The 12,758-nt window shown below is 38.4% G+C and overlaps 1 protein-coding gene across 2 annotated transcripts in view; it reads left to right on the top strand.

Annotated features, from left to right (window-relative positions):
• LOC127576833 (pleckstrin homology domain-containing family S member 1-like) overlaps positions 1-11,977 on the top strand; it is a 30,009-nt gene extending 18,032 nt beyond the window's left edge. For both annotated transcript variants that reach the window (XM_052027618.1, XM_052027617.1), the window contains exons 12-16: positions 259-369; positions 4,937-5,038; positions 6,074-6,197; positions 9,421-9,505; positions 10,564-11,977. In XM_052027618.1, coding sequence (XP_051883578.1) covers positions 259-369; positions 4,937-5,038; positions 6,074-6,197; positions 9,421-9,505; positions 10,564-10,598 — 457 coding nt within the window. In that variant the 3' untranslated portion in view covers positions 10,599-11,977. The remainder of the gene's footprint in view (positions 1-258; positions 370-4,936; positions 5,039-6,073; positions 6,198-9,420; positions 9,506-10,563) is intronic.
• The last annotated feature ends 781 nt before the right edge of the window (positions 11,978-12,758 follow it).

The following is a 12,758-nucleotide window of genomic DNA, read 5'->3' as shown; positions in this document are numbered from 1 at the left end:
GAAGCATAACAATTTGTATATGGTTGAGGTAAAACCTAGAATATCATTATTAATTTCCTTTATATTTTATATGTTTATCTAAAGATTGCTTACTTTGAAGTATTTGTGTGAAGGGATTATAATCAACATTAAGTTAGTTTGCATGCTAATTAAGTAAGCAGTAACCCAGGATTAGTATGCCCTTTTAAAACTTAATTAAACTTTGTGCAGCACAGTGCATGATGAACATGGCACTGACAGCCAGATTTCTTTGTACAGGGGTGATATGGTTCCAGATGGTTTCCTCACTGAAAATCGGCATCAATCACCACTCGAAGGATCAAACAAAGGAAGAATATTTACCAAAGAGTCCTTGAAAACATTGCTTAGGTAAGAAAGCATTCTGCTTTTCTTCACTGGTGTAACTTTTTCAATGCGATGTTGTAATATCATTTCTTAATTTGAATCTCTCTACCTGGAAAATATCACTTAAGGGTAAGTTAAGGTGAGGTTAGTCGTGTTGATCCCACTGCCTTTATGTCAAATCTTAACCTGCTTCTGTTAGCAGTATCTACAAAGTTAAAACATTCTTCTTGTAATTACTTCACAAGGTTTCTTTGCCATGTCATTAAGCAGAAAACTTAAGAACAATTTATTCAGCAGAATATTCAGGCCCCCAACATAAGGAAAATATTTTAGCTTAGAAATTTGTCTGCAAAACATAAGAAAAATGGATGTTTCACAGATGAAACTTGCATTAACAAGGTATCAAACAAACCTTTGCTTGGTTTGGTAAAAGTTAACACCAAGGGTTAATATGGTGTAGTCTTGGTATTAATATGGGGTGTCTTAATATTAACAGTCTTAATATGGGGTGAGATTTTCTTGCACTTTAATTTTTTTGCATGGCCTTAATTTTCTGGCAAATCAGTCTGCCCAAGTAGCAACAACAATAAGTTGTCACCAGCAAGTTTTTCAACCACATTGGTTAAAATAACAACAGCCACTGTTCACTCACAGAATATACATACAGCTTTTACTTTTGCTGAGAACTCCACACCAGCATTGATTAAAAGGCCAGACAGCTCTCTCCTGCTGTCATAGACTGACGGCTGTAAAATAAACTTGAAGTAAATGGACCTAGACTAGGGATCCCCGTCATCACACCCCCAGGTGATTTCTGTGGCCAGAGGTGCCAGACAAAACTTTGCAAATAGAGAAGCAGTTCCCTGTTTAACAGAAGTGAGCAAGTATAAGGAGAAAGACATCTATGAAAGGGTGGTGCCCAAAATCAGGCTTCAACCTCTCAACAACACTTCTCACCGGAAAATTATCTGTGAGAGCCACAACTCTTCAAGGTGCAACACACAAAGCACTGGAGGAACTCAGCGGGTCAGACATCAAATGAAATGAAATGATGGTTGACATCTCGGATTGAGACCCTTCATCTGGACTGAAAGATAGAGGGGAGATAGATGTTTTGGGTCGAGACCCTTACCCTGCTCTGAAAGATAGAGGGGAGACAGCCAGTATCTCCTCTCTACCTTTCAGTCCAGATGAAGCGTCTAACCCAGGACATCGACTGTCCATTTCCCTCCATAGATGCTGCCTGACCAACTGAGTCCCTCCAGTGTTTTGTGTGTTGCTCCAGATTCCAACATCTGCAGTCTCTTGTATCTCCAACTCCTCAAGTTCCTCACTCACATCTGAGACCTTAGAAAACCTTCCATACAACCGACACAGTCAAAGTCACCCAGAAACCTCACTTCAAGACCTTTTCAGGCAGCCCCTGCTGACACATTACTTCTCACTGCCAGAAGCTTAAAGAAGCTCAGTTATAACAATGGGAATCCTTTGATTTTTGATGAGTGTAACTTTAACATTCAGACCCAGCAGGAGCATTTGACTGCAGTGCAGGCATGCGGAGAGGGTGCTCGTGATCTTACAGACACCTCCTTGGCATCACTATGAATTTGGTTGCTGCACACACTGCTCTTCAGTTGCTTGTGCAGACTCCTCTGCCCTGGAAGACCCTTCCACCTCCCTCCTATTAATGGAGTATACATTCATTCCTTGCCCACATACCCCAGTATCTGGTTTTATGGTCTGACCCTCTATGGCCTGCTTCCTGGAGACAGAGGATGCATGTTAGCAGTATGAGAAATTCAACTGGAGTCCAGTCACTTTCCCCATCTCTTCCCCCAATTCTATTCCCATATAAGAGTAGCATTATGCAAGGGAATCAAAGGTGCTTCTTTAGAATGGATACAAATACATTTATTTTTCTTTAGCGCTTTTCAAAACAACATTAGAGAGACTTCTGCAACTGTCCAAATGCCAGAAATTGAGCACAGGTGAATTTGTTGGCCTTTAATTGCTCATATTGGCATTGGAATAACTTTTCTTATACTCCATTAATGCAAGTAGTTTTCTTCAGCCTTTTAGAACAAGCTACAAGTGGATTCAACTGGAGTCTACTACTAGCCAAGAATTATATACAGTAACTAAATAATGTAAAGCTATTTTGCAGTCTTCAATAAAAAATTTCTCCCAAAATACTGAGCAAGTAAAGCAGTTTATGGGACCATTCCATTCCATCCTGCTTACCTTCTATTCAGATCCCAAAATGCAGTATTAGCTTAAATTATTCCTTTACTGGAATTAATTAATGCTACAGCATCCATCCATCAGCTAATAGGATCCATGCTGGTTATGAGCTCTGAATTTGGGGCCCACAATGAATCAATAACTCCACTTCTATTTCTGCATTTACTTCTTGTTCCTTTGGTTCTGTTTGAATTTCTTGAGCCACAATTTTTTTGTTATATTTCAAGAAAAGCTCATTTGTAGCCTCCATTCCTAAATTTTGAATTGCAAGGTCCTTTTGCTATTGGCAATATATGCAATGTTAAGCTATTTACATTATATAGTAGATCAGGACATCAGTGGTAGACAACTATATCACCTAAGTAAACCAGAGTTTTGGACACTTGTACTTGAAACTGTCTGTCTATTTACCGAATCTGACGCGTTTATCATGAAAATGGTAAGTCTATGTTAATGTTATTATCCGTGGGTGTGACAAGTAAGGATGTTATTTCTAAGATTTATTAGACTTTTTGACATGTTTGCCAGTCATTCTTCCTTACATCCATTAAGTTGGCTCCTGTGACAAATAAGAAAGTAACTTGTATTCAGTTTCTCTCTTTTCTTCCTCTCTTTTGGTATTTTCGTAAAGAGAATGGTCCAAATTACTGCACCCTCTCATACATATTTTATCTCAATGACACATATTTTACACAAATTTATTGTACTTTCAGCTTCAGATAACATGGTTCCCCTTGTGAAATGTCTCTCATACTACTATCATATAATCCAAAAATTTGTATCAGTTGCTGTGAGATGCATATACTTATCCAGAATTTAATAGTTAAATAGTTTCCTATTTTTAACAAGTTCCCTACAGCAAAAATTTCTGTTGCCAGATTATTTTGCTTTAGAGTTTGTGCCAATTTCTATCTCAGTAAGTGTAAAAGAAATCCATCAAAGTATAATGTTTACTCTAATAGCCAGGCTTAAGTGTGTGAAATTATGATGTACCATAGATGTTTTTAAAACTTCAATAGGATTCTGTACTTTGGACCAAATACTTCATTGTAAGCCATCAGTATTGTGTCTTATAGAACTCATTGCTTCAAGCATCAAAAAGAATATTTATAAAGGCCCTGTTAAAGAACACAGTTCCCATTGATGCTCAGTTTAAAATGTTCCCTATGATCTGTTGGACTGCCTTCTTCATAGTTCTACTAAAAATCAGCTGCCTGATAACAATTAAATCTAAGGCAGACTAAAGTAGGATGAGCAGAGCTGCATTTTCCCTGGGTCAAGAGAAACCCTGAACCCAGCAGTATTATACACAACTACTAATGCTGCACTGCTTTAAACCAGCAGCAATTCAACAGTATCTGCCATATAATAACATCTTTTGAATATACCCTGTCTGGTTCCAATGTGTTTGATCACTTTAGGTCAAAGAATACTTAACAAATATCAGATGAAATGTCTAAATATTAAGTAAAATCTGAACATTTTTATTTCTCTTTAAAAAAAAACTGAAATAAATATTCTCATTACTCCTTGCAGGAATGTGTGTATGGGGTGGGCAGCAGTGGTATGGCCTGTTCTTCTGTTAAATACATACTTCATTCACAAATATGTTAAAGTGCTCTCCAAAAGCAATCGGATTTAAATTCCTGATCACACCTCTGCTTCACAAATCATGTATCCAAGTAACTCATTCTTGGTCAGTACAGTTCTGTAATCAGCTGGTGGGCATATTGGGGAACATGCACGACTGACTCACCTGGTGTAAGAGAAAGAGTGAAGATTTTCCCTGGATGTACCATTTATTTAAATAATACATATCAACAGAGCCAAGGAAATGGCCTCCTCATTAGTCAAATTTATTGTTCTTCACATTAGCTGAGTTCAGTATAGTTAGCCACTGAGTGGAAGAACAAGTTTTGACATTGTGCATCTCACTCAATTACTAAAAGGATTGGAACAAGAGCCCCTGCAGTAAAAATTGGCTACAAATTAGTGCAGGGAAAGAAGGAGATGGGGAATGGGGCTAATGGGGTTGCTCCCCAAAGGGTTGACATGGACCCAGTGGGCAGAATGGCCTCCTCCTGTGTCGCTGTAAATTTGAGCCCTTGGGCTGGACTAACTCTGTTTGGCAGGGTCCACTCTTGGCAAAAATATAAGCTGAAATTTGTTGCCATCTAATTCTGAAGCAGGCATGTATCTGTGGATATAGAAGTACTCTTTAAATTATTTTTTAAACAGATGCGTTGCAAGTTTTGTGATGTGGAATGTCAAGTCAGCCTAAATCTCAAACCTTTTTGATGAATCTTGCACTAAATTGTTCTCAAAATTCACTTATCTCCTTATTTTTCAGCAAAATTCCAGAGGAAACCCAGCTGCTAAAATTGAATATTATAGTTTTCCAACATGACTTCAAAAACAATGTTTCACTTCTGGAAATAAATGACAAAGTTTAGTAAGTAGCTTTTGATCTATTCTTTCAATGTGTTTTAAAATATTTTTTAAAAGTTTCAAATTAAGTCATGAACTAAAAATTGTTCCTTCTAAGTTGCTGTAAAACACTTCATATGAAGTTTTTGATCACTGTTAGCAAATTTTAAAATAAATACATGCATATAGCATTTACTCAGTTAAAACAAATGTTTGCATGGCCAGTATTGCTCAGAAAAGAGGATATTTCCATATGTCAGAGTGCAAAAAAGGAAAAGGTCTACAGAGACCTGGACTGCATTGGTGTTTTGAACAGAGCTGACGAAATGGCAACCTATGCTTTTTGGCAATATTTGCAGTAATTGGTGCCACTAGAGTGCAGATACAGTCCATGGAATATTACTGGGTGCATATTACAAAAATGTTACCATTTGCTTGCCATGGCACATTTCATATCCTATTTAAATTCAGTGTCAACAACCAGAAAATTATAGATGTTCTTGTTACAGCAATTCACAGCACCCGTGAATTGCACACATTGGTAATCTACATATTGTCCTCGACCCTGAGGGACTGCCAAAAAAGGTCACCTAGGCCTTCACTGAGTGGAAGAGACTGACTTTCTTCTGGTGCACAACAATGTGCATAGAGAAAAAAATGGGGAGTAAGAGTCATGGGGCTGCAATAAAAACTGCATGATTTTCCATCCATTTAAGATGAATGGATAGAAATTCAGGATCTATTTAGAAGGGTGATTCACCCCATTCAGATTTCCTCTGTGCATTCTACCCAAGCAGAAACTTGTCTCCAAGACAAAAAAGAAGAAAGTGTAATTTAATGTTCCATAAACTCACACCTAATGGCATCAACACAACGCCAGCTTGAATCACGGCTCAGGAAACTGATGAGTAATGGTGCCACCTTGTGGCTCATTTCACCCAAGTCACCAGCTCCCAAAATACATTTTCTCCCCGATTCTTATGGTACTTTTCCTTTGGTAAGTCACTTTATCAAGTGTGTGATAAATGCCTCCTAATAAAGTTCTTTTTCTTGCTGACAGTGTCGCATATTCAGGTGAGAAGTGTGCATTTGAATCTGGTGATCAGATTGTGGCAATCAACAAGCTTCAGATCCATAACGTGGAGGAAGTGGGGATGTTAATAAACAGGTCAATAGAAGAGGAGGTATGTCACATTTCATTTGCATTTAATAATGGTTGCTCTTAAGTCAAAGTATGTTGAATAGTACCTTGGTAAAAGTAAAGTAAGTTTTGACAAATATGACAATCACAACACCACCAGCCCACTCCCAAAACCAGGCCCCTTTCCTCTGAGCCCACTGTAGAATGTTGGCCTTTTCAATATGCTAGTGGTGCTGGTTGTTGTTGCTAATTGGGCGCTTTATAAGCACACACATATCCTAAGTTGCTGCATTAGGTGCCAGTTTGAGGGAGGGTTGGAAATTGCGACCTCCTTCCCCTGGAAAACAGTAAGCAGAATCCACGTGGCCCTTTTTATTGGGGAAAGGAATTGCCTGCAACCTACCTTAATATTCAGGGACCTCAAACAGTTCCCCGGACTAGACTGCTAAGGTGGTCTCCATTCACTTTGACAAGATGCCAGTGAGCCTCTTCACTGCACGTACAAGAGTCTGAAAAAGCCCCACCCTTGGGTAAGGTTCTGTCCTTGTCTCTGGCAGAGGGAGATTCCACCTCATTAGGTTGGAGACAGGTGTCTCCAAGTCTTGGCCTATTTCTAGGCTTCCTTTCATGAATGTGCCAGAGTGATGGTGGAAGTGTATTGAATTACCCAAAGATTTCTGGCTTCATGGGCTGTGCTGCTGCAACTAGCACAGTTAGTTCCATCACTCTTTAAGAGATGGTGGTCCAGGGGTATAACTGAGGTATACATCCAGGCTTCCCTGTGTGATAAGCTACCAGAGTCTGTTGCTGAAAGGTTGCCAAGTGGTTTTACACAGTGGGAGGCCATTTGGAAACCAATTCTTTCACATACAACTCTTTAAAATTTTAGACAGATAATAAAATTGGTCTTAATTTAAATAACTATCTAGTACCTGAGGAACAAGTTTAAAACATAAGCTGACTCCTAACTAATAACAGCGCTGCTAATTTAATACCAAGAGAAAGCAATGGGTCTCTGCAGTCATGATAACACAGGTGAGAAAAGGGCATTTGTCTTTTCCAACCTCGAAGTATGCAGAGTTTCCGTCTCCTCCATCATGGATTCCAGCTTTCTCTGCAAATGACTTCAAGTGTATTAAGTTACTGAATGTCATATTTGTACAAGCAATTTCCCAGCAAAATCTTTCTTTGCCAATATTCCTTGGTTACAAAGGGTTTTATTCATTAATGTGTGGCAAGGTTTGCCAGCAGCTTTAGAATATATTAGTTATGTCAGTCAATATTGTTGGATTTTAAAATGCTGCAGCTGAGACTACCCATCCTTACTGAATGGGAACAGTGAATATGCCACAAGCAATGGAATGTTAGCATGCCAAGGCACCACGAGTCCTGTCAATTGACATGTTTGAGCCAGACACTTCTGTCCTGGCACACAGCCTAAACAAGTTATCAATGGTATGTGAACCAAAGCACAACTGGGTACTAGTCCATTTTGGCCCATAGGCCAAGTTCTTATATGTCTCAATCCAGAGACTTGAGCATAACTAAGCTATATTGATGGCTCAGTACTGTACCGGGGAAATTAATCCAAGATCTCATCTGTCCTTTTAATGAACGTAGAAGGTGCCGTGTCACTATATATAAAAAAAAATTCACAGTTTCCTGGGGAACACCTTATTCAATTAATGCCACCAAAGATTATCTTTACATTATGTCATAACTGTCTGTGGGTTCTTGCTGAGCACAGTTTGGCAGCACACATGTCAGGTGGAGTAGAAGCAAACTTAAGACGTCAAACTGATAAGGTATCCCATGCAAGGCTTATTGAGAAAGTAAGGAGGCATGGGATCCAAGGGGACATTGGCTTACTGGTTGGCCCACAGAAGGCAAAGAGTGGTCGTTGAAGGGTCATCTTCTGCATGGAGGTCAGTGACCAGTGGTGTACTTCAGGGATCTGTTCTGGGACCCTTACTATTTGTGATTTTTATAAATGACCTGGGTGAGGAAGTGGAGGGATGGGTTAGTAAGTTTGCGGATGATACAAAGGTCGGAGGTGTTGTGGATAGTATGGAGAGCTGTCAGAGGTTACAGCGGGACATAGATAGAATGCAAAGCTGGGCTGAGTAGTGGCAGATGGAGTTCAACCCAGATAAGTGTGAAGTGGTTCATTTTGGTAGGTCGAATATGATGGCAGAGTACAGTATTAATGGTAGGACTCTTGGCAGTGTGGAGGATCAGAGGGGTCTTGGGGTCAAAGCAGCTGCACAGGTTGACTCTGTGGTTAAGAAGACATATAGTGTATTGTCCTTCATCAATCATGGAATTGAATTTAGGAACCGAGAGGTAATGCTGCAGCTATATAGGACCCTGGTCAGACCCCACTTGGAATACTGTGCTCAGTTCTGGTCACCTCACTACAGGAAGGATGTGGAAGCCATAGAAAGGGTGCAGAGGAGATTTGCAAGGATGCTGCCTGGATTGCGGAGCATGCCTTATGAAAGCAGTTTGAGGGAACTCGGCCTTTTCTCCTTGGAGCGACGGAGGATGAGGGGGGCCCTGATAGAGGTATATAAGATGATGAGAGACATTGATCGGGTAGATAGTTGGAGGCTTTTTCCCAGGGCTGAAATGGTGGCCACAAGAGGACATAGGTTTAAGGTGCTGGGGAGTAGGTATAGAGGAGATATCAGGGGTAAATTTTTTACTCAGAGAGTGGTGAGTGCGTGGAATGGGCTGCCGGCAACGGTGGTGGAGGCGGATACGATAGGGACTTTTAAGAGACTTTTGGATAGGTACATGGAGCTGAGAAAAATAGAGGGCTATGGGTAAGCCTAGTAATGGCTAAGGTCGGGCATGTTCGGCACAGCTTTGTGGGCCGAAGGGCCTGAATTGTGCTGTAGGTTTTCTATGTTCTATGTTCTATTTCATTTGTGCTTTCAAGAGACAGAATTTCACAGACAGGTGGATGGAAACTATATGCCACAGCAATGAAAGAGAGAAATTAGGGTATTCAAAAGCTTACTGCAAGAGTTGAAGGTTCAGAAAATTTTTGGAGGGAGCTCTAACAAAGGATTTCCAGAGATTAAACTGTAATCAGAGGAAAGGGAAAGGTGGGTTGTGCTTCAAGAGGTCAAAGATTAGAACGGGGACAGATGAACTGTGTGAAGTAAAAACTATCTTCGAAGATCCTCTTCAGTGCTGTTAACGTGCTGGCAAGTATGTTGGATGTGTTTCTAGAACTTAAAGGGAATGATTCTTGTCCCCAGATGATTGCCACCATTATGCGACTGCCTGAAGCACCGTCAGTCCACAATGAAAATATGGAAAATCTGAGAAAAGAACTAATAAAATGTAAGTGTCCTGTTCTTTTAGGCAGTGGAACTGTTCCTGTTGACCTTTATTATCCACTGTATTCTTTGCAGGAATTTTCATAGGTTTAGCCACAATGGATGTAGTCTCGCAGTTGCTACTTCCCACTCACCAGAATGTGGAAGCACTGCTTAATGCAGAAGAGACGATGTACATTTCTAAGATAGAAATTTGCCTTTGATCGCTGGCACTTAATGCATGTGCCAGCACTGGCTGCCAGTTGTGCTTACCTTCACACATATGGTTCCATTTATGGCAATGTAAATGAGTGTATCGAAGGCAAGTAAACCAAAGACTGATAAGTTCATACACATTCAGTGTTAGTGGACAAGGATGAGTTTCTTGGTATCCGCATGCACCCTAGGAGAATTCCAGGATCAGTGGGCCCCCCAGGGGATCAAGTGTGTTGTAGACAGTGTTAATGGTATGTTAATTTGAAATAGTGTGTTTTGCTGTCGTTTAGTTTGCATCTGATGTAGTTATGCATATGTATACTATAGTTCCTTTTGCTGTAGTACTTATTGTAATAGTTGATGTAGTTATGCATATGTATGTCTTCTGTAGTACTTTTAGTTGAAAAAACATTTGTATTGTTTGTAAAAATTAAAGGATGAGCTTCTTGTATGTTTAACAGTATTGCCACTGAGCTACAGGTTTTATTGGACTCGAAACATTTTCCTTTCAGCTTCTTTTATTTTTCTTTTGAGTATCCTCTCTGCTTTATTCCATTAAGCAAATAATTACACTACTTCCAAGCATGGTCATACTGTGCTGGTCTTTGTCACTAACATTGGTGCATGAGAATAATATAGGAGTCATATTTCATATAAAGTACTGAAGGTCCATGGTTGAGACAGGACTCTTGAGAAAGCAAATAAGATACTTTGATGAATGACTAGAATATGAAAGACAAATATTGTCAAGCTGAAGAGAAAGTTTAAAAATCTCTGAAATATGTTTGCATATTGGATGTAATTTTAGTAAACTATGTTTAAGGAAAGTTTTGCAAATTAATTGTATTTTATTTCTTTCTGCACAAGATTGTAATTTTCACAGAGAACCCTCAATAAACTAATCACCGTGGAAACATCATCAAAGCCAGCAATGATCACATTATGTTATCCAGCATACATTCATCAGTATTTATTTTACTGGTATGCTCTTCTGGACCTTATGGATCGCTACCGATTAATACCGAACATCTTTACAATGCTTAGCCCTAGAAACCTTCATCGTTCTTCCACTCACGTGGTGTGAGTTCATTGAAACCTCTCACAGGTTCACTATTTGAATTACATTCTAGGTGATATCCCTTTGGCAAATGCTAAGATTAAGTATAAAATAATCTTTCTTAACTGTATGATTTATGGACAGTTATTGTACGGTGTCTTAGTTGATCAGCTGTTCTGATTTCAAATATAACATGTGATTTACTAAAAAAGTAATATACTCACTAAAGTACAAGTCAGGCATCACTTGGTGAGGAGTAAGCCCAAACATGTAAATAGTAAAGTTTGTGAGGTATATTTTTGTTGCAGTTTATGACATTTACTTCAATAGAACAAAAAAAGATGTGTTAACATCTGTTGTCATAAAGTGTCCTTCATTTTAAGACACTTAATATCATTATAAACATGCACTTCATGCTTAACCTTTTTGCCTTTTCCCTTCCATTGTGGAATACTAATTATTCCTTGGCAAATGTACAGTTAATAGTCATTATCCTTCATAAATGCTTTCCCATGGTTTAGTTGATAAAATAATTTGTTTTCATATTGAAATGTAGTACAGACTTGAATTAGTACTAATGTGTAATTGCTGCCCTGTATCTGTCCCAAGATGATTTGATCCTGATGCTGTTTGTTCCTTTTCCAAAAAGTGCCATTGTGCATCTTGATTATATCTGTGCACATACTCAAAATGTAAGAATTTAATAAGCAGCAAAACTTATTAGTTAACTACCCAATCATTAGTTTGGAACTCTGCATGGTTTCTGTGCCTTTGTGCATCCATGATCCAAATTGACGTTTTAGTTCAGTACCAGAGCTGCCATTATCCAGATTACAAGTTGAGCCATCTGCTATCTCAAGTAGATAGTAAAAGTTCCTGTGGCAGTTTTTGAAGACAATCTGCACATTTGTGCCTTACCCAATATTATTCAAACAAATTATCTGGTAATTTTCTTCTGCTACAGTATACAAAGCCCTGCTATTCACACACCGGGTGCTGTGGCTCCCTACACCAATAACTACACAACAAAAGAACTTAACTTGTTGTGAAATGCTTTGGGATATCCTGATGTCATGAAACATATAATATTCCTTTCATCCTATTATAACAATTTGTTCACTGTTGCTGTACTCCAAAGCATAAACTCAAAAGTATAAATGTTAAAAAAAACAAGCATGTTAGTAGCACCTTTGAAATCTTCAGCAAGAATTGTTAGTTGAAAATGTGAAATATATATGGCATGAAGTCTATAACACAAACAATCAAACTATAATTATCTTCTACAATTGCATCACAGAGATTCAGGATGTAATTACTGCAATAATGTTTTATATGTGTAAGTGTTGTAATTTAGGCATTCAGTCAGTGGAAGTTTAAAGCATTGGTTTTATATGAAGATTAAGAACTTGAAACTACTGTATATTATGTTTAATATGATTTGGACTAATAAATTAATCTAGTATCGTCATGATTTCCATGCATTACATTCTTTTTCAAAAGAAACAAAATGTAACAACAGTCTGCAATCATACCTTTTAAAGGATTGTAATTTCAGATCATTCAGAACTCCCTTAGAGTTCAATGATCAATTGAGATATCAATCAGATATTTCAAGATTTAGTGGCAATTGGTATCTGACCTTCCTACACTTGAACTGTCATATAATGGTTGCTCATTGATCTATGTTCTGTAATGTTTATTTGAGTACATGGTTGGTGAAGTTTATACTTTATGCCATTTTGTGTGTTAAAATGATATAATTGCAAACAATGAAAAAAAGTCAAAGCTATTGAAAAGTTACCATGTTTATCATAAGGCACATTGTGGCTCAAGTAATGTGAAAGAGAATGATTGATGCAATCTATAACACAATCCTTCCTCAACCCTTAAAATTTCATTTAGAACAGAGACTAAAACACGCTCCAGCAGGTAGAAGTGAGACTTCACAAGTTTAAAATTGGAGTTAATTGAGCCATTGTCTCAATTATGCTCTTTCGTCATTTGT

Source organism: Pristis pectinata, chromosome 12, assembly GCF_009764475.1.
Source record: "Pristis pectinata isolate sPriPec2 chromosome 12, sPriPec2.1.pri, whole genome shotgun sequence".
NCBI classification, from domain to species: domain Eukaryota; kingdom Metazoa; phylum Chordata; class Chondrichthyes; order Rhinopristiformes; family Pristidae; genus Pristis; species Pristis pectinata.
This window is presented reverse-complemented; position numbering and strand designations above follow the sequence as displayed.